At 44.3% G+C, this 22,682-nt stretch overlaps 1 protein-coding gene, 1 long non-coding RNA gene and 1 pseudogene across 3 annotated transcripts in view; 1 reads left to right on the plus strand and 2 right to left on the minus strand.

The window, feature by feature from the left end:
- Positions 1 to 943: 943 nt before the first annotated feature.
- LOC129702844 (uncharacterized) lies at positions 944 to 5,107 on the minus strand. The gene is made up of 2 exons (XR_008724450.1): positions 4,927 to 5,107; positions 944 to 3,824 (listed from the first exon to the last, which is right to left on the minus strand). It is a non-coding gene; the product is annotated as an uncharacterized LOC129702844 (long non-coding RNA).
- A 1,930-nt stretch (positions 5,108 to 7,037) lies between these two features.
- sorcs2 (sortilin-related VPS10 domain containing receptor 2) overlaps positions 7,038 to 22,682 on the minus strand; it is a 736,913-nt gene continuing 721,268 nt past the window's right edge. Inside the window, exons 25-27 of one of the 2 annotated variants that reach the window (XM_055644862.1) lie at positions 17,743 to 17,845; positions 9,475 to 9,632; positions 7,038 to 8,204 (exon numbers count right to left, since the gene is read on the minus strand). In XM_055644862.1, the coding sequence (XP_055500837.1) occupies positions 8,140 to 8,204; positions 9,475 to 9,632; positions 17,743 to 17,845 (326 nt within the window). In that variant the 3' untranslated portion in view covers positions 7,038 to 8,139. The remainder of the gene's footprint in view (positions 8,205 to 9,474; positions 9,633 to 17,742; positions 17,846 to 22,682) is intronic. The other variant, XM_055644870.1, reaches the window with a different exon arrangement.
- Positions 19,955 to 20,065, plus strand: LOC129705144 (U2 spliceosomal RNA; annotated as a pseudogene).

Here is a 22,682-nt window from a genome sequence, read left to right on the forward strand (position 1 = left end):
TTTAATCTACCAATAAGGGAAGATAGGAAGTGTTTTCCAAAATTGGATGTAGGCATACAGTTTAGTGATTAATGGTGGGAAGTTTATTTTAAACAAAAAGGAATACTTTCTAGTCACGTAAATTCCAAGATATCTGAACTTTTCAGTAACGATTCTGAAAGGAAATTGTTGGAGTTGAGAAGGGTCTTGTTCTTTTATTGGCATGATTTCACTTTTGTTCCAATTTATTCTGTATCCAGAAAAAGAACCAAATTGTTCTATAATGTTTAGAACATTTGGAATACTAACTTGGGGATTAGTAATGTATAAAAGTACATCATCTGCATATAACAAGATTTTATTGGTGGCATATTTGGTATTATATCCATAAATGCCTGAATGGGGCCTGATACTCTCAGCAAGAGGTTCTATGGCTAAAGCAAATAACATTGGAGAAAGGGCACATCCTTGTCTGTTACCCCCAGATAAATAAAATTTAGGTGAAACCATTTGATTTGTCAGTATTCTAGCTGTCGGATTAGTGTATTAAAGCTTCACTCATAAAGTAAAGTTTTCTCCCAATTGAAAATTTTCCAACACTGTGAAAAGATAAGACCATTCCACTTGGTCGAAAGCTTTTTCTTCATCTAGAGAAATAAGCCCGCACTTTAACACTATCCTACACACATTAGGGACAATTTACACTTTACACCAAGACAATTAACCTACAAACCTGTACGTCCTTTGGAGTGTGGGAGGAAACCAAAAATCTCAGAAAAAATCCCACGCAGGTCACGGGGAGAAGGTGCAAACTCCGTACAGACAGCACCCGTAGTTGGGTTCGAACCCGGGTCTCTGGCACTGTGAGCGGCAACTCTACCGCTGCGCCACCGTGTTCGTAAGGAGAAGCTATAATAAATTACATGATGCTCCTAAAATGCAGAAAGAAAGCAAATAAACGTACTTTGGATCCATGTGTTTATTAAACAAAACTGCAAGTGCATTCAGTTTCACAGAAAGGTATAACTTTTTGAATGCGTTCGAATACACAGTAGGTTGCTTAGCTCCACAGCTTGGAAAAAAATTAATTGTGCTCAATGCATTAATCAAAATATAGAGATTGAAAAGATCCCATTGAACAAAATAAGTACCACATCCAGTCATTTATTTATTGATGTGCACATATTCTCTGTGCAATGAAATTAGACAGACACAAACAATTAATGATCAATTACACTGTGCAATCAAACTGCAGATTTTTTGTTAATCATTATAAGTAGCGTCAAACAAATAAATATACAGAGATCACCGTTTTGTTGCAACGAGTAGGACTAGCAGTCTAAAACATTACTCTAACTACCAAAAAAAACTGACCGGAGAAATTATGTACAATGGCAATGTACAAGTAACAACACACCCAGCTTGCCAAACGTATAATTAATGTGGGCATTTCTGTGTAGTGTGCAGTGTCGTTACTTATACTGCAGAGTGCACCATCTGAACACGTTAAATGTGACCAACAAGTAACCAAAATGTGTTCAGTTAACTGACAAAACACCGACAATGGTGAGTTGACTGTGTTTACAAGACCATCCAGTGCGATTGACCATATGCATTTTATCAATAAAAATGATCTTCATCGTTTTTTTTTTAAATATTAACACTTTCCATTAACCATTTGATCATTTGAATGACATCAAAACACCCTCTTAGAAAAACAATGTTGTTGCCAATTTTAAAACAAGATAGCCTGAACGCATTTTTTGATTTCAGATCAATTAAACTGTAGTCACTCGGACAAGGTGGTTTAAAAAGGAATGGCATAAAAATACATCCGATAGCATAAACAACAGGGGTAGGCGGCAGGGGCACTGGTGACCTCAGGTCCGTGTCACACGCAATAATCTACATCCTGCCACCACAAGCAGAGACGAGAGACTCCGATCCACATGGTGACAATAATAGAATCAAGTGTGTAAGTTGTTTAGAAGGCAGCACTAATGTGGCACAGCATACAGAATAAACTGACCTGTGTGTCTTAATTTCTGATCGGTTTCCAAGGCTCTATCTGCATTCTGGGCAATGTTGCCTAGAAATTCAAATAGGTTATATTTTTTTCCATTGTCATGCAATTGAAAATGGGTATTGTTTTTTCCCGAGTGAACACACTGAGGAACAGTTCTGGGCTCTCCACAACTTAATCAGACAATCCCACTGGGCCCTGCTTGGCTGTATACCTCGTTCCCTGCTTCGCCAAGATTCCAATCCTTCATTTAGTTTAGTTTAGTTTAGAGAAACAGGCCCTTCGGAGTCTACACCAGCCAATGATCCCCGCACATTAACACCAGCCTACACACACTAGGGACAATTTACTCTTATACCAAGCCGATTAACCTACAAACCTGTACGTCTTTGGAGTGTGGGGGGAAACCGAAGATCTCGGGGAAAATTCACGCAGGGCACTGGGAGAACGTACAAACTCCGTGCACACAGCACCCGTGGTCAGGATTGAACCCGGGACACGGGGCTCTGGTGCTGTAAGGCAGCAACTCTACCACTGCGCCACCGAGCCGCCACATCTTCCCACTCTCTCCGGTTCTAATGTTCGCAATGCCATTGAATGCTGGGCTCCGAGGCCAGTCACAGCCCTCCAGCTCATCGCCTGTGCAAATCCTTTGGAAAGGTGGCTCTGGTGTTACATTTCTGCCCAGGGAAATGTGTAAGATTGTGTCTGCTCACACCCGGGATCTCACAGTTTGGACACAACTGAAGTTTGATATATGGGTCAATGAGAGCCAGTTTCCCAGCACCCCAGACTCCACACCATTTCGCATCACCTTCATTGATGCACCAGAGGCTTCAGGTCCTTAACTGAGCAACTTAACTGTACCTTGTGTCATTTCAGGTACTTGATACCTGGTGGTTTTATTATTTGTCTCTTAAGGTGAAAGTCGACCTCTTATCAGCAGAACTGAGGAAAGCCTCGAAATGAACACAGGATCAAGTACTAAAGCAGACACAAAGTGCTGGAGTAACTCAGCGGGACAGGCAGCATCTCTGGAGAGAGGAATGGGTGACGTTTTGGGTCAGGACCCTTCTTCAGATGATCAAGTTCTAAATAGAGAACTGCATAACATTTGGTGACAGACTTCAAGGATATCCAAGACCTATATCAGCTATCTGCAAAGTACCTTTTAGAGTTGATTTTGTTTTAGTTTAGTTTAGAGATACAGCGCAGAAACATGCCCTTCGGCCCACCAGGTCCCCTCCGATCAGCGATTCCCGTACATTAACACTATCCTACACATACTAGAGACAATTTACACTTATACCAAGCCCAATAACCTAAAACCTGTACGTCTTTGGAGTGTTGGAGGAAACCTAAGATCTTGGAGAAAACCCACGTGGTCACGGGGAGAACGTACAAACTCCGTACAGACAGCTCCCGTAATCAGGATCGAACCCCCGTCTCTGGCACTGCAAGCGCTGTAAGACAGCAACGCTACCGCTGTGCCGCCGTGCCGCTCCGTGATATTTACGATCAATAGTGCACCAATCCTAAAGTTACAGAAAGGCACGGTACAATGGATTTTCAAAAGCTTGACTGTCTTGGACAAATCTGCACAGCCTTGTCAGTAAATTACAGTCAACAAATCAGATATCAACAGTGGATAGGGAGGCATAGCGTCATGCGTTGTGGAAACAAGCCCATTGGCCCAACTTGCCTATGCCAACCTACATGCTGTGTCTGCACTACACCCACCTGCCTGCATTTGGCCCATATCCCTCTAAACATATCCTATCCATGTACCTGTCCAAATGTTTTTCAAACATTGTGATATTACCTGCCTCTACTACCTCCTCTGACAGATCGTTCCATATACCTACCATCCTTTGTGTAAAAAAGGTGCCCCTCAGGTTCCTATTAAATCTTTCCCCTCTCACCTTAAACCTCTGTCCTCGAGTTCTTGATTTACCTACGCTGGGTAAAATTGCATTTACATTTATCCTATCTTGACCTCTCATGATGTTATACACCTCTGTAAGATCACCCCTCATCCTCCTGCGCTCCAAGGAATGAAATCCTAGCCTGCTTAACCTCTGCCGCCAACTCAGCCTCTCAATTCCTGGCAACATCCTCGTAAATATTCTTGGCACCCCTTTTCCAGTTTAACGGAGCTAATACACTGGTTAATAGCCTGTCATCTGGACTGGGAATTGCAAGGGGTGAAATGAGTTTTGTGACTCAAAGGGGTGACCGGAGGAAGGAACAAATGGAAGTCTTATAGAGGTGTATAACATCAGGAGAGGTAAAGATTGGGTAAATGCAAAGTATTTTACCCAGAGTAGGGGAATCAAGAACGAGAGGTTTAAGGTGAGAGGGGAAAGGTTTAATTGGAACATGAGGGACGACTTGTTTACACAAAGGGTGGTAGGTATATGGAACGAGCTGAAGCAGATAATAGGATGTGTGGCAAATCACAAACAGTGGAGACACAAGAGACTGCAGATGCTGGAATGTGGAGCAACAAAAAAAAAAACCAAACTGTTGGAGGAACACAGCGGGTCAATCAGCATCAGGACCTCACTGCCTGACCCTCTCAGTTCCCACAGCAGCTTGGTTTTGGCACATAAAACATTACTTCAGTGTTTCACTTCACGGATGCTGCCTGACCCGCTAAACATTTCCAGATTTCAATCTGCATATCAGATTGCCATCAGTTGAAATGTTGTGCTTTTGGCTAGTCCGTCCCACTAATGTTACAGTGAGAAAAGCCCTTCTTTTGTGAATAGGAACTCTTCTAACTGAATGTGGGACAGCAAGCCAATAGCCTTCTTAGAATAGCAAACGAAATTGAGGAGAAATTGATGGTAGGTATATGGAACGAACTGTCAGAGGAGGTAGTAGAGGCAGGTAATATCACAATGTCTAAGACTAAGTGAAACCTCGGTTGAGCATAGCGTGCAAGACATGTATAAAACTTAAAGATAGCGGAGTCAGGGGATATGGGGAGAAAGCAGGAACGGTGTTGCGATTGGGGATGATCAGCCATGATCACATTGAATGGCGGTGCTGGCTCAAAGGACCGAATGGCCCACTCCTGCACCTATTGTCTATTGTCTATTGTCAAAAGCTGGAGTAACTCAGTGGGACGGGCACATCTCTGGAGAGAAGGAATGGGTGACGTTTCGGGTCGAGACCCTTCTTCAGACTGGTTAGCGGTTAGCGATAAGGGAAACAAGAGATGTAGACGATGATGTGGAGAGATAAAGAACAACAAATAAAAAATATGCAAAAAAGTCACGATGATAAAGGAAACCAGTCAGCAGACACTCTGGTTTGAGGATGTTTGTAATTTTTTCCCCCCAGTATATTATTCTACTTACTGCAAGCAGCCAGGCTTTAGCAAGACTGGCCTCCGAGCTACGTGCCATCACATGTGATTTACTGGTTCTGATGCCATTCTGACCGATATCAGTTCGACTGCAGTGATACAGGCTGTTCACTCCAGTACTTTCGCTGGTGTTTACACTCGAAATCATCCCTCAGCACTTTATTTAATCTCACCAACAAATAGTTGTCACACACAGCATCACCGAGGAACACTAGTTTAAGTGGGATCTTCAATGAGGCTAGATTAATAGTGGCAGGACAGCAGCATAGAAAGTCCAAGAGAGGAAGAGTGATTTAGGAACAAGTACCTATCTAACATACGGTTCTTCAGCTCAACTTCTCACTGCAATGCATATTTCTCTTACTCCAGGAGCTCTCTGGCTCATTTGTGACTTCTGTCAATTTGTTGTCTAACTCAGCCTCATTTTTCAACAGCTTTAGTCCATACTGATTCAAAGCTGGCAGCTTGGTCGGCCCTTTGTGGGCTGGATGTTTAGCAATGACACTTTTAGCAATAATATTTAGGAATATTATTAATATTTAGGAATATTAATACGATATTTAGGAATAATAATCCTAGCATTTTATAGGCAATTGAGCCATGTGGTTATTATAGACAGAGAACTCCAAATGCAACAAAATATCTAGAAACAGAAGTAAATAGTTTCCCCTTTCTTCAGCTAATGTCTTAAATGGGAAAGCGAGGAAGAATGAACAGGAGACAAAGAGACGCCAACTAGAGGAATGATTGAAGAGCATTGGATGGCTTGTTTCATATTGCCAGCCTTCTCAGCCCTGAAACTCACGTATGCCCCAAATCAATCATTAATGGACAAGCAATATAATTAGATTATAAAGTTAAATCATCAAGCATTGCTTCAGACTCGTTTTGTGTAGATAACAGTCAATTCCTATGGCATTGTTAAATAAAACAAGCTCCTCTTCAGATTCTTATCGAGTAGATAACAGTCAATTCTTGTGGCATTGAACACACTGAACAATGCAGTGATATTAATGACTGCACGCTTAAAAGGTGAAATGTGCCTTTTGGTTACACCTGTAATGTTCAAATATGGATATATATTCAGCCTTGAATGTTAAAATAATGTGACAGTCCCCTCTGGGACTCCTTCAAACTTCACTCATTGTAATACCATCGCTTTTAGCAACAGTACACATGACACTGCATACTTGCATTTGATGGGGGAGACTTCATCTGAAGAGCATGATAAAAATTGTTAACATAGCTAATATCAGAGGAGGACCTATAAAATGTTAACCGATGCTTCACATCGCAGCGTAGAAAATATAGAGAGTAGAGGAAGCCATAAGCCCCTTACACCCGTTCTGTCATTCAGCGCTGATGTGAACCTCAAGACCATTTTCTAAGCTTGCTCCAGTTCACATAATATCTTTATAATATCAGTCACTGTTGGAAAATGTCTCACGGGAGTTACATCCCTCATATTGACTGCTATTTTGGTGAAAACTGACTCTGTTTTTACTTCTAAATATCCCAGCTGTAATTTCAACATTGTCACTTTATTCCGGATGACTCCCACCAAGTAGTTTGCAAGTAATTTATCTGCATCTGTCCTATTCAACCCAATTTGCATTTTAATTACATTAATCAGATCACCACGTGGCTACCCCCCCCCCCCCCCCCCCCCCCCGTCCGTCACCGAAAGGTTAATACCTTCTCTTCTTACCTTCATTTTTCATTTCTTAAAACTGCCCGGCAATTCAGGATTTCTACTATTTTTCTCGGCTATGAACGGTGAATCTAACAAAGGCGTTTGTAAAGGTGGTCGGCAAAGGTTTGCAATTTTTCGAAGAGCGTGATTATACGGAATTGTTTTTCTGCACTGGCCGATTTTCTTTGAAAAGAGCCGTCCAAATTGCCCCAGACCCCTGCTCTTTCATCTAAGCCATGCCATTTCCAGTGATCACCCCAAGCAGCCAACAACAGGTACTCCAGAGTAGCAGATCATAGAAGTCGTCAGATTTCAATGCAAAAGGGTTACTATAGATTTTAAGGGGGGGGGGGGTCAAAAAACATGTTTGTCAATTGAAGAAGCAATAAAAATCCATGAAAGGTTAACAGAGAATAAGAATGAGTTGGAAAACTATAGGCCTTTTATATATAATTGTGCAGAACGTCTCATCTGACAGGTTGGATCGCAGGTCCACTGAAGGACGTGAATAATTCTCATCTTGTTAATTGACAGGTGCTGGAAAAGAAAGTGAAGATAAACATTTACTCTTGCACGTTTGATCAAAGTAGATTGCCTGACAACCTAAGCAGGGATCAACGCCTTACTTAATTTTTTATATATAAAAGCAGATATGTTAAAAAAAAATCAGAATGTAATGGAAATAATGTGGACTGTCCGTACAGGAATGGGCAAATGTTTTACAACGCGAAAGTTTTCTTAGATGAGACGCAAGAAGAGGAAAGGTAGAGTGGTTCACGCAACAACTTATTGAAGGCTGCTTGCTCTCCTTCCTGGCAGAGCTCAATCATAGGAGGATGCAGGGCTTGGTATGGCACAGAGAGCTTCAGGGGTCTGATTGTGAATCCACTCTCTCTCTTCGGGTGCCTTTAACACACTGACGCTTAATTGAAGACTTTGTAATTCTAGGAGGCTAGATTGCCCACTGTCCCACCGCCACACTGGAGTTCGTTTCACTTCATCACTTCACCCGTCCCCAGGAACAACAAAACAAAATGGAGGCGAGTCTTCACGCATCACCCAGAGCGAACATCAGCTACTCAAATAATTGTGCGTTTCCCGGGAGTTTATGCTGAGAACCACAGCAGGGTGACCACCTGTCAAAATAAAATGGTTGATTAGTTCCAATCATAAATTGGACATTTCTACATTCTGCTGTCTGAAATTGTTCCAAGACTCTGGGCAGCACAGCGGCGCAGCGGCAGAGTTGCTGCCTCACAGCGCCAGAGAATCAGGTTCGGTCCTGACTATGTATGGGTGCTTGTCTGTATGGAGTTTGTACCTTCTCTCGGTGACTGCGTGGGTTTGCCCCAGGTGCTCTGGTTACACAGGATTGGTTTTGGTTGTAAATTGTCCCTAGGGTAGTGAGCGGGGGTTGCTGTCGGTGCAGAATCAGTGGGCTGAAGTTCCTGTGTCCACGCTGTATCTCTAAACTAAACTAAACTCCAAACCTTGGCAGAAGCCAATGACTGGAAAATGAGGTGCTTTGAGTGGGTCTCAGATCCACAAATGTAGACTGCATCTGCAGTTCCCTCTTACACACAATGCCATTGAGTTGAATTTCCAGTTTGAGAATTTAAACAAATTTTTAAAGAATGCAATTCAGAATGCACATATAAAATGCCTAATTTGCGAGTATTCTTTAAGCTGTTTATTTTTTAGGATTCTTTGTACATCCCATCACTTGATACCCAAATAGCTTGCTAGTACACTTTAGCGGGCACGAGAAAGCCCGTGGACCCGTTGGACCCATTGGGTCCCCATCGTGAAACCAGTCAAATGCACACGGTAGTATTAGATGAAAATGGCGATCTGAAAATGGCGATCGCATTCCATCAGCCGTGCCTGCACAGTTGGGGGAGGATTGCCGGGCCCAGCACCATTTTCAATTGTGTCGCGGCTGACGGGCCTGACACTGCTCCGGCACGACGGCCACGATGAAACTTCTCCTATTCTAGGATCATCTCGAAATAGCAATTTGTAAAATAGGTGCTTGTCAGAACAAGCAATTTTTCTAAACTGCTTGACGACAGGTTTTGACCTGAAATGTCATCTATTTCTTTTCTCCTGAGATCTTTCGCCTGTCCCACTGAGTTACCAGCAATTTGTGCCTATCTTCAGTTATCTTTCAATTAGATCCATTGTAGCGGCACATAGGATATAGAACATCTAACAGCACAGGGCAATGACAGGCACGGCTGTGGGGAATTAGTGAAGAGCAACAACAAATGGACAATTAGGGGAGGGCACTGGTAAATAGGGAATTAGGAGAGGGTCTCGACCCGATGTAACAGCATTGTCACTTTTACAAAGGGAAATGCTGGGCCATTGTTAACTAGAGAAAAACTAAAAAAGGAACAGGGGTACCTCCTCCGTTACCTAGCGTCTGTGAATCCAAATCATCATCGATGTATTCTTCCCCTTGAATGATGTTCTGTGTGTCTTCACTGTGGTTGACAGGACTAGTCATTTCCTGCTCTTTTTCATTATGCATCTGAGCATAAACATTCCGCCCAGGTATCTTCCTGCAACACAAAGCGACTGTCAGAGAGTTTTCACCCAGAGTGTTGCCAATCTGTGGAATTCTTTGCCACAAAAGGCAGCGGAGGCCAGTTCACCGGATGTTTTCAAGAGAGAGTTAGATATAGCCCTTGGGCCAAACGGAATCAAGAGATATGGGGAAAAAGCAGTATCGGGTACTGATTCTGGATGATCAGCCACGATCTGGGGGTCCTTGTTCATTAGTCAATGAGCGTAAGCATGCAGGTACAGCAGGCAGTGAAGAAAGTGAATGGCATGTTGACCTTTATAACAAGAGGATTTAAGTATAGGAGCAAATAGGTCCTTCTGCAGTTGTATAGGGCCCTAGTGAGACCACACCTGGAGTATTGTGCACAGTTTTGGTCCCCTAATTTAAGGAAGGACATTCTTGCTATTGAGGGAGTGCAGCGCAGGTTTACAAGGTTAATCCCTGGGATGGTGGGACTGTCATATGCTGAGAGAATGGAGCGGCTGGGCTTGTACACTCTGGAGTTTAGGATGAGAGGCGATCTTATTGAAACATACAAGATTATTGAGGGTTTGGACACGCTAGAGGCAGGAAACATGTTCCCCCGATGTTGGGGGAGTCCAGAACCAGGTGCCACAGTTTAAGAATAAGGGGTAGGCCATTTTGAACGGAGACGAGGAAACACTTTTTCACACAGAGAGTTGTGAGTCTGGGGAATTCTCTGCCTCAAAGTGCGGTGGAGACCGATTCTCCAGATGCTTTCAAGAGTGTGTTAGATAGAGCTCTTAAAGATAGCGGAGTCAGGGGATATAGTGATAAGGTAGGAACGGGGTACTGAGTCTGGATGATCAGCCATGATCATATTGAATGGCGGTGCTGGCTCGAAGGGCTGAATCGCCTAGACCTGCACCCATTGTCTATGTTTCAACGTTAAACCTCCATGGCATTTATTTCATTTTGTTTTAAAGGGTTAATATTTGGACCCCATGATCACAGAGGGGAGCCTCAACCATTGGGAGCCCAGGTTGTAATTGTGAGGTATAGGGTTTATTATTTTACCATTCCTTCAGATGAGGCAGGAAAGTTAGGTTCAATGCCGTTTAGGTAATGTTAAACGATTATAATCGTAAACATGCAGCCATTTGTTAAAATATTTACTTTGTCTGTTGAGATACCGGACCTGCTAGTTTTTAATACATGGATGGTTTTTAATTGATGCATGTAAATTGTCACAGTGCAATGACTCTGTAGGAGCTAGGAAAATAAAGGCAAAGTAGTTTCACCCCATTAGCTGTAAGAATTATGGAATCACAGTGAGTTCAGTGTTATTCTACATGTGCTACATCATTCTTCAAACATACTAACATTATATAGAATATACATTGTTTAAGAAGGAACTGCAGATGCTGGAAAATTGAAGGTAGATAAAAATGCTGGAGAAACTCAGCTGGTGAGGCAGCATCTATGGAGCGAAGGAATAGGTCATGTTTCGGGTCGAGACCCTTCTTCAGATTGAATATACATTAATGATTTAGATGAAGGGATTCCAAGTAACATTTAACAAATTTGCAGATGATACAAAGCTGGGTGGCGGTGTGAACTGTGAGGAGGATGCAGGGTGACTTGGACAGGTTGGTGAGTGGGCAGAGGCATGGCAGATGCAGTTTAATGTGGATAAACGTGAGGTTATCCACTTTGGTGGCAAAAACAGGAAGGCAGATTATTATCTGAATGGTGTCAAGTTGGGAAAAAGGGAAGTACAATGGGATCTGGGGGTCCTTCTTCACCCGTCAATAAAAGTAAGCATGCAGGTACAGCAGGCAAAGAAGAAAGCGAATGGCATGTTGGCCTTCATAACAAGAGGAGTTGAGTATAGGAGCACCGAGGTCCTTCTGCAGTTGTACAGGGCCCTAGTGAGACCACACCTGGAGTATTGTGTGCAGTTTTGGTCTCCAAATTTGAGGAAGGATATTCTGTAAAATGATAAAGAAATACACATTTCACCTTATGATTTGCTGGCTGCATGGATCATCTACACCTTCTGGGTATTCTGCTGGTGGTTATCGGAAAATAAACTTTGTTTTTTCCTTCTGTTTATTGCCCTAATTCATCTCCCTCTATCTGCAATTCTCCGGCTAGGTTAACTGCGATTAACAATTATTCATCACCCTCTGTTGGAGCCATTAAGCTTAAGTAAGTTTATTATAGTCATGTCTCGTTACCTCTATTCATTATCTGCCTGTGTGAATGTGGGTGGGATTTTATACGTAGTCTGGGGCGTGTTTTTGGCTAGAGGAGTCTGGCGGAGACACTCAGATGATTAGTTTCAGTTTGATGTCGGGCATGGATTGAAACAGACCACGAGCATGATCGGGACATATATATGTTGTCAGACGATGTACTTCCACAGGAAGATGTTTTTATGATTTATATGACATGAATGGAATGATGATTAAGAACGGAATGTGATGGACTATATCATTGTTTTGTATTACTACAATAAAAAACAATTAATCAAGACTGGAAGACTTATTTTTACTATCGCCGGAGCTCGTGGAGTGCGTGAGACTACTATTCTAATCATGCCCGATAAATGAGTGGTTGTCGAAATTGGATTTTGAGAAGGTTGTAAAAAAACACCATAATACCCTCTGTTAGACAGCTCCAATGGTATTAATGTTGCCTGTATATTCTTGGTCTCTACCCTCCCTTCCCCACTCTGCCTCTTCTCTGTAATTTCATACTGTGTTCCCACTTTTCCATTCCAACAGAAGGCCAGTATTTGTCATGCGACCTTTGTTCCTCTCTCCAACAGTGTTGCCCGCTCATCTGAGTGTCTCCAGCACTTTCAATTATTATTTCAGATTTCCATTCTGTAGTTTGTCGTGATTTTTTTTTTAACCAGCGTGTTGTGTTTGGGTCACACGAAGCCCAGTCTCCATCAGCAGCCTGACTGCCAGGTGAGTCGAACAAAACCTCTTCCGATTCACAAAGCTTGCCAATAACTCTGCCAGCAATTCCCTGGCATCAGAAATACTGGAATTGTGTGCAGGAGGAAGTTGGAATTGTGCCTCAGTGGGGCGTCTTTCCTAGCCGGGTGGAACAGGAAGTGTGGTCTGCACAAATATTTACATGTGCGTGCAGTGCTTTTTTTTGTTAACAATGTTAAATATAGAAAGGGAAGACAGTCAGAACTTTTTTCTCAGGGTGGAAGGCAGAGAGGAAAGTTTAAAAGAGACATGCAGAGCAAGTTTTTTTCACACACTAAGTGGTATGTGCCTGGCGTTTTAGGGGCTATTAGATAAGCACGAGAATATGCAAGGAATGGAGGGATATATATTGCATTCAGACAGAGGAGATTAGTTTATCTTTGTATCATGTTAGGCACAAACATTGTGGGTAAAAGGGCCTGTCCTGCAGTGTTCTATGTTCTATGTTTAATACAGCAAACCTTTGATATTACAGACCTCTTTATAACAGATTTTGGTTAGAGTGGACGGACCTACCGACCTTCACTGCCAGGCAGGGCTGTCGATGCCATTTCCCACCTGCATTGCCTCCTCACCTGTTTCCGGGCCGGGCTATCGATGCCACCCCCGGCCCAAAGCATCACCCTGGCAACTCCAAGGCTAGGCTAGGCCTATGCACCTTCATCACCAGGCCAGGCTGCTATCACCACCCCAGGCCCACAGTGACATCCCAGGCAAAGCTCCACCCTGGCAACTCCAAGGCTAGGCCTACCGACATTCATCACCAAGCCAGGCTGCTATCACCACCCCTGGCCCATAGCACCACCCTGGCAACTACAAGGCTAGGCCTACCAACCTTCATCACCAGGCCAGGCTACTAACACCGCCTCCGACACACAGTGCCATCCTTGGCAACTACAAGTCTGGGCCTACCGCCATTCATCACCAGGCCAGGCTGCTAACACCACCCCCGGCACACACGGCCCTCCCAACTGTTGCTAGGCTGGGCTGCCTCCCTGCAGACCGGAGCTACTGCTGCCTCCGCCGGCCACAACAGCTTCCTCTGCCATGGCTAGGCCACACCTGCCGCCGCCGGCTCTCACCTGCACTCCAGCCATCTGCGGGCCGCGACCAGTGACTCCACCATTCCTCGTCTCAACTCACTGGTTAACGGACTGTGTCCCCTCCCCATATATCATATACCTACACATCTAACCTCGCCCATACTTTGACAGCTAGGCACCTGTCAAAGCAAAGCCACTGTTCAGTCTGAAAGTCTGTTTTTATTTCAATTTTTAGGCCTATTTTAGATATGGTAATTTAAATTTTTAAGCTATATGTATTTATTCTGTTTTTATTAACTGCACTGACGGGAACTGATTGAGAAACAATTTTTTCGTTTCATCTGTGTATGTAAGTACTCAGTTAAAATGACATTAAAAGTAAATACTGAAATACTGAATACTGAAATACCTGTATTCTAGGCTCAGTTCCATACAGAGAGTCTGAAGAAGAGTTTTGACCTGAAGCGTCACATACAGTATCGATGTTCAAAGATAGACACAAAATGCTGGAGTAACTCTGCCTCAGAGGGCGGTGGAGGCTGGTTCTCTGGAATACTTTCAAGAGAGAGCTAGATAGGGCTCTTAAAAATAGCGGAGTCAGGGGATATGGGGAGAAGGCAGGAACGGGTACTGTTTGGGGATGATCAACCATGATCACATTGAATGGCGGTGCTGGCTCAAAGGGCCGAATGGCCTACTCCTGCACCTATTGTCTATTGTCTATAGTTGGATTCACCTAAATATTTAGCATTTAACATTTCATTAAAAAATTCAAAAAAAATTATTGACACCTCTAATAGTATAACCATCCTCTCTCTTTCCCTTCAAAAATACTTTATAAGTTGCCAAGTAATTTGAGATGTGTATGAGATCACGGATCGGCCTCTACAGACATCTGCAGACCCACAAGTAGTCGGTCCTATGGAGTGGAGAGGACAGTCGTACTCGTTTTTCGAGTGACCGCCGATCATGATTATAAGTACATAAATGTGTAGCGTACATGTCATTTTCTCTAAAGATGTGCCGCATTCAATTACTTACATGGATCACTATCAATCAGCTATTGATTTTTTAGAGACAGTTACTGGGGTCAGGATGAAGCCCTCATAGCTTTCGAAACAGCACAGTTCAATGTGGTAAGGAACAAACACTTAAGTTACTCTATTATAATGACCAGGAGGAAAGAGTGACCTTGACAATCACAAGTTCCAGGGCATAAATCAAACTAAGTGCTCCCATCTCTCAGTGCGACCAGTGCTACAATTCAATGAGCATGCCGATACTTAGATAGAAAGCTTAGCGGAGATTTGCCAAGTTGTTGGTGATTCAAAGGCAAAACACTTGCGGTGGACAGTTTATCCCTGTATTTTTGGCATTTGCTTTATAAATACTGAAATTTGATTGGAGAAATCTCAAATTGGCTTTTCAATATCAGGGATGTATGGTAATAATTTGTTGAACTAATGAAATTTGCCTTGCAGTGTGGTATGTTAAGCCTGCAGAAATCCAGTTTCTAACAACAGAATTGCTCTCCCCTTGTCTACAATGGATTAAATGTTGGTCGGAGAATGGTTTGTTGAAGAGACCGTTGTTGTTACTTGTTCATAAAATTTTAACATTCTTCTGAAAATTATATTAGCAGTCAAAAAAAGGAAAAAGCCAAAAACTGCATGTGCTCAACTTCTGAAAAATAAAAAATAAACTGTTGGAATTAAGCAGCAGGTCACGTTCGTTTTCATTCAGAGAAAAATGAATGTGCAAATGTTGCACGGTCATGGTGGCGCAGCGGTAGAGTTGCTGCCTTACAGCGAATGCAGCGCCGGAGACCCGGGTTCCATCCCGGCTACGGGTGCTGTGTGTACAGAGTTTGTACGTTCTCCCCGTGACCTGCGTGGGGTTTCTCCGAGATCTTCGGTTGCATCCCACACTCCAAAGACGTACAGGTTTGTAGGTTAATTGGCTTGGTATAAAATGTAAAATTATCCCTAATGGGTGTAGGATAGTGTTAATGTGCGGGGTTCGCTGGTCGGCATGGACCCGGTAGCCCGAAAGGCCTGTTACCGCTGTATCTCGTACATCTCGTATGTGTATGTGACAAATAAACTTGACTTGACTTGACTTGACTATCTCTAAACTAAAAACTAAACAAAGGGTCTCCTGTTGTCTAGAATCAACACTGGAGCCATTGCCCAGAATGTTGGCAGGGAGAGGATGCATTGTTCCTCTGCTGACCAGGAGATTCTTCAGCCAAGTATATAGACATAAAAATCTAAAGTAGCTCAGCAGGACAGGCAGCGTCTCTGGAGAGAAGGAATGGGTGATGTTTCAGGGTCGAGACTTCTTCTCACAAGTGGTTGGAAACTGCGGAAAGGGGTGCATGAAGAGATTTTGGTGAACGTTTGCCTGAAGATTATTCACCCAAGGGAAAAACCGCATAGTGGCAAAATGTTTAAAGAGTTCAAGTTTAAGTTCAAGTGAGTTTATTGTCATGTGTCCCTGTATAGGACAATGAAATTCTTGCTTTGCTGAGCAACTGAGAAAGAACTGAGCAAGGCAAGATTTCTTACTGTCCACCCTTGGCTCAAAGTTTCACTCCCTGCTGTCAACTACTCAAACATGATCCTGTTCACTATAATACACTTCATCTACTCCTGCTACATTCGGAAGTTCCATCTATCCTTCTGAAGAAGGGTCCTGACCTGAAATGTCACTTATCCATTTCCTCCTCAGTTGCTGCCTGACCTACTGAATTTCTCTGGCAATTTGTGTTTTGCTCACGATTTCAGCATCTGTGGTTTCTTGTAACTCCCTCCTCTCTTTGCCGTCTCTTAATCTTGATCACTTATTGAATGGATGCACACTTTGAAATTGAATATCTCATTCTGAAATCAACTACAAGGCTATCCTTCATGCATTATGTTCTTTCCTGCAGCACAAGCTGGTGACCATTTTGCATCAGCAGACCACAGCCAGTGGAGGATGAGACCTCTTTTAAAACTTACTCCCCAATGAAACAGATCATGGACTCCTCAGTCATAGAGTCATAGAGTGATACAGTGTGGAAACAGGCCCTTTGGCCCAACTTGCCCACACCGCCCAACATGTCCCAGCTACACTAATCCCACCTGCCTGCGTTGGGTCCATATCCCTCCAAACCTGTTCTCTCCATGTACCTGTCTAACTGTTTATTAAACTTATGCTGTAGTCCCAGCCTCAACTTCCTCCAATGGCAGCTTGTTCTATACACCCACCACCAATTGCATGAAAAAAGTTACCCCTCAGATTCGTATTAGGGATAAAGGCCATCAGTGAAAAGGTTGGAGGTAATGTTCCATCAGGTTTCCACTTATCTCATTCTACACATCTTGTATGACACCAGCAGGGAAAACTTCCTTGGCTGGGTTAGGCCATTACATTCTTATCTCCTCCCGCCTTGATTACTGCAACTCCCTTTACACTGGCATCAGCCAATCATCCCTGCCCCGCCTGCAATTGGTTCAAAACGCCGCAGCAAGACTTCTGACAGGCACCCGAAAAAGGGACCACATTACCCCGATCCTGGCCTCTCTCCACTGGCTCCCAGTGCGGTTCAGAATCAATTTCAAGCTCCTCCTTTATGTATACAACTTACCCCCACCTAAATTCACAATCTGCTAACCCACCATTCTACCTCCAGGTCCCTCAGGTCGGCTGACTTGGGGCTACTGACTATCCCGCGGTCCAGGCATAAGTTCAGGGGTGACCGCGCTTTTGCAGTTGTAGCACCTAGACTGTGGAACAGCATGCCTCTTTTCATCAGAACGCCCCCCCCCCCCCCCCCCCCCCCCCCCATCGACTCCTTTAAGTCTAGACTTAAAACTTGTTTCTACTCACAAGCATTTCTTGAGGTCCTCTGAGGGAGCGCTGTATGTATTTATTTCTTGTGAGATCTATGTACCACTGTACGTAACACGTTAGACCTGCACTAATGTAAAGCACTTTGGTCAACGAGAGATGTTTTTAAATGTGCTATAGAAATAAAATTGACTTGACGACTTTCTTGACCAAGGTACAAGACTGTTCAATGTTGGATCCTTTTGGCCAAAGCACTTACCTTTTCAACTTGTGCAAGATGAAAGCTCCGACGACGATCAGGCAGATCACAAACATCACCACGACAACCCACACGCCTTTTCCTCCAAAGCTTTTCTGGGTAACTGAAGAAACAAAATGTGACATAATATTGAAGACTAATAGTCTGATATCAAATTATAACATAAGGCTTTCTCTCCTTGAGCATGTTCCCCCAAAAAACTAATTATCCTTATGTACAAAAAGATAAATTTAATTAAAAAAATATTGTTCTATATCTCCACTCAAAATTTTGAATAAAAATCGATATGTATTTCATAAAAGATTAAATATGATAAGAACGGATGGGAATTGGTATTTAATATTTACACCCCTGTAGACCAACATCATATATATATTAATTCAATGCCTCAATACAATTCGATGGGCCGAATGGTCTAATTCTTCTCCTATGTCTTATGATCACTGAATGACAACAGGCTCTGAATTTGCACCAATGCTACAAGCAAGACATCTGGTGCAAGAAACATAGGAACATCAGAAATGGGAGCAAAAGGGCCTGTCCCACTTACGCGATTTTTTCGGTCACTTGCCGGCACCCGTCATAGTCGCAGCGGGTCGCCAAAAATTTCCAAAAGTTGACTATCTGGCAGTGACCAGACAAAGGTGGCGGGGTGACGCCTGTTTGGTCGTGAGTAGTGGCCCCAAAGAGTCGTACCTTTTTCTGGTCGGCGCTGGATTTTCAACATTTTGAACATTTTCGGCGACCTGCTGCGGCTATGGTGGGTGCCCGGCAAGTCGCCGAAAAAAATCACGTAAGTGGGACAGGCCCTTAGGTCATTTGGTGCCTCGCACCAGCACTACACGATCGACTTTTGATCAAATTACTATTTCTAACTCCATATCCCTTCCATTAATCCAAATAAAACCTCACAAATTCTATCTTGGGTACATTCATAAACTACGAGTGTTATTGCATTATTATTGTTTGTTTTTCATGTGTACATACGTGTGTGTGTGTGTATATACACGCTAAACTTTTTTTTTCTCATGTATGTTATTGTTTACAGTGAATAAGTTTTCATATTGTGTTGTGATGCTACAAGTATGAATTTTACTTCGGAGTCACGTGAGTGACTTCGTGAAGAAGCCCGCTTCCACGCATGCGTGTCATATCGCTACACGCATTGCAACGAGTCACACAGCGGGGAACGGCGTTCCCCAAGCGGGAGATTTGAAAGTCGGGAACAGCAGGTAAGCGACTCTGCGTTCCTTTTTTCTACTTACTTTTAGGTGGCTGCGGAAAGCCGGCGGGGAGACCCGTGGAGGGCGAGCAGCCAGCAGCAGCAATAGCACGAGTTTCCCTGGGGGGGGGAACAACCTGAGCCCGACTTTGCTCCCGCACCGGCAAAATTCACCTCTCGGCCGGGCGGGAAGCAAAGTAAAAAAGGTCCCTATGCCAGTCTCAAACGAGACTGGCTTGGGAGCAGTCGGTAGCAGCCAGCACAGAGGCTGCGGGACAGACAGCTCGGACCAGCGGTACCGGGGCTCGAAACGCTCAGCGAGTGCAGCGGCACTTATGGAGTAGGAACGGGACGTTCGGGCTGAAAACTTTCTTCACAAGGTAAGGGCCAGGGATCCATAGGAACAGCCGGGGTTACCGGCTGCGGAACTGCCGCGAAGGACCAGGCCCGTGAACACTGGGGTCGGTCCAAGCGGCTCGAACCCGACACAGGGAACGACGGTCACCGGCGGGAGAAGGAAAGTCGGGAACAGCAGGTAAGAGACCCTGCGTTTTCCTTCAACTTACCTTTCTAGGTGCAGACATGGACCAGGTCCATGTAAGGTGCAGAAGGCCGGCTGGAGAACCGCGGAGGAGCGGCAGCAGCAGCAGTAGCAGTAGCAGCAGCAGCGGCAGCGGCAGCAGCAGTGGCAGCCGGCAGCTGCAGGCGCACAGACAGCGGCAGCAGCAGTGGCAGCCGGCAGCTGCAGGAGCACAGACAGCGGCAGCAGCAGTGGCAGCTGGCACTTCGTGAGGGGCTGGCAACGGCAGGAGCAGCATGGGCACATCGGTTCCCGGAGAGGGAAAAACACCTGTGCCCAACTTCGCTCCAGCATGGTGAGAAAGTCATTTCTCGGCAGCAAAGGACTTTGCAGTTGACTGGCTGCAATCTACTACAAGGGACCAGTATGTGAGTACCAGGATCGGTCCCAGCGGGGTTTTAGTTACAATAATCGCTTCTCGGGTTTTTTTTGGCTAAGATCAAGTGTAGTATCTGTTCTTATCAGTTTAATATCTGATACACCCCTTATCTAGGGACTATATATATTATATAAAAACTATAGTAGCTGTTATCATCAGTTTTAATGTCTTATATGTCCCTTATCTAAGGACCATATAAGTAGGAGTGCCCAGAATTGAGGGCATTAGAATGGGGTTGACCGGCTGCAACGACCATAAGGGACCAGTACCGTCAGTACGGGGGTGGGTCCCAGGGGTCTTAGATAAAGGAGCAGCCAGGAGTGCTGAGAGCGTTGAAGTCAGGTTAAAGGAATAGATGGAAGCAGCTGTGCCAGTTATCCTCCACACCGGCCATATCCACTTCACGGAAGGAAGGACAAAACTGGAGAAGGAGGACCATGGAACAGCGGGCAGCCAGCAGCAGCCAGCGGCACTTGGATCAACCGTAGTGGGATCAGCTGTGCCCGATGTCGGCCCCGCACCGGCCAGATCCATGTGACCGAGCGGTAGGCTAGACACAAATCAAACAAGGTAGTGGACTCAGAAGGGTCCGACTTTGCATAACCACCGGCGACCAGCGCCCGAGAGGGCTGGAGCGGGAAGAAGCGGTGTATGGAGCCTTGCTCCAACGTGATAAAACCACAGCAGTACCTCTTTGAGGGCTGCACAATGCTTCTACCCCATCAGAGGGGAGCACTGTGGGTCAGTTCTGGGTTGACTTGCAAGAGGGGTCCGCAGAACAAAAGACAAGTGGGCAGTTAAGCCCCACATGGGTACCCCGTGTGGGACCCTAGAGATCTCTAACTCTATAAAAAAGAGTAGGCAGGACCCTGATGGGCCAGAGCCTGGTAATACAGCGTCCCATGATCCTAATACAGCAGGGACTCTGCTGGACATGGTGGCTGATTACTTTAACCAAGTCAAACATGGGTAGACTTGGATCCAGGATGGCAATAGTATTACTATATGTCTGGCCACATACGCCAACAAGAAAAATTTACAAACACTGGCCAGACATCTGCCACCTGGCAACAGTGAGGCATTACAGGTGCCCAGTGTAATCCAATGCATTTGGCAGCATATGGACGAACATCAGGAACCAGCTAAACGTAGGTAACCAAAGACCATCAAGACGCACTAGATCTGTTTAATAATATGCAATATGACCTGAACTACACGTGGAAGGCGGCCATTCAGCCAGCACTAGGACCCCAAAAATGCTACCATTTGCAAATAAAGAACCGTGTGTGGACTAAGCTAAGACACTGGGGCTCATCAAGGCCAGCGCTAGGGCCTATTTTGGAGCATGATACCAGCCACAGGCAAGGCCATACAAAATGTGGCTCATACCAGTAGCAGTGTCAGAAATCAATATAACCTGCAGGATCCATTTTAGGGTATGGCCAGGGCGGCCACCCTGTGGAAGATGCGGAAGCCTCAACCTCCCACACAACCCCGAACAAGAAATATTAAACCAGAACCTAAAAAAAAAAAAAAAAAAAAAAAAAAAACAAGGAACCAAACCACCCAACCATGGAGGTAGGTGGGTGGGGTTTCTTCTGTTAAATAGGGACCTACGAGGGTAGGGGAGGTTGCAACACTATAGTTATGTATGGTAGATAATCACTACAGATTCATATAATCTCAGCAGTATTCAGGGTTATCTGATAGGGTTTTTCTCTCCTCCCGCCTTGATTAACCACAGTACATCATACACCAGAAGGGCAATTTGTCCCTGTAAACCAAACAATCTAAAACACCGCCACATGGTGCTACAAGAATTGTACACAAAAGGGGATTGAACATATTTATTAAAAATAAGATAGAGTAGGGTTGCAGGATTATCATTGATTTTAACCCCTAAACACATTTGTTCTAGATATTCATTTTAGGATGGATGCTCTTATTATTCATAAAGACTTGGTGTCAGTTGCGGGTTTCTATATGGCAGGCATTGACTCAATAGAGGAACTTTGGCAATATAGAGCTTACAAAAGGGGCAATCATTAGCCCCAATATTATGTACTAAAATTCGTAAACCAGCTTGGCATTGTTATGTAAATAAGCCATAGGGTGAGGTTTCCCCCCGTTCGGACCCATCATTGGGGTATTAGGGAAAATTCAACCACACTCGGCATCTGGAATTTTCAGAGTACCCGACTGACTTTCTCAATCATGGTATTTCAGTCTTACAGGGGATGGTGTTAGAACCATGTTCCCTATGAACATTGCCAAAAAATTATTGATTTATCCAGTGACTGGAGGCAGTCATCCATGCCACAACACTTTGGATTTATTGATTTGTAGAGTCTAACAGACCCACTACACTGTCAGACAGGACGATGAATCTCATCTCATCTGCACTAAGACTGTCAACACGGAAGCAGTACCTTGGACACATCAAGAAATGGGGCATATACTGCTTGGACAACAATCTCGACCAAAAGGCCAAGAACATTCTGGCCGTATTGGAATTTTAACAAGCCTCCATTAGGATAATCGATGGAGCTACAGTGCCATCAATAGTGCCCCAAGTGCACTCTCCAATTACCTATCACAAGGATCGGAACGGCACGCGGTGGGAACGCACCCCTGGTAAGCTAACCAGGTACTCCGAAATCTGGGACATGGGTGTCGTTTTCTCAACATGCTGAGGAGCTCGTAGCTCATAACAGCGTTGTCACCTCAGTAACAGACCAGGAAGATGGTTATGCTCATGG

This window comes from Leucoraja erinacea, chromosome 1 (genome assembly GCF_028641065.1).
Source record: "Leucoraja erinacea ecotype New England chromosome 1, Leri_hhj_1, whole genome shotgun sequence".
In the NCBI taxonomy this organism is placed as follows: domain Eukaryota; kingdom Metazoa; phylum Chordata; class Chondrichthyes; order Rajiformes; family Rajidae; genus Leucoraja; species Leucoraja erinaceus.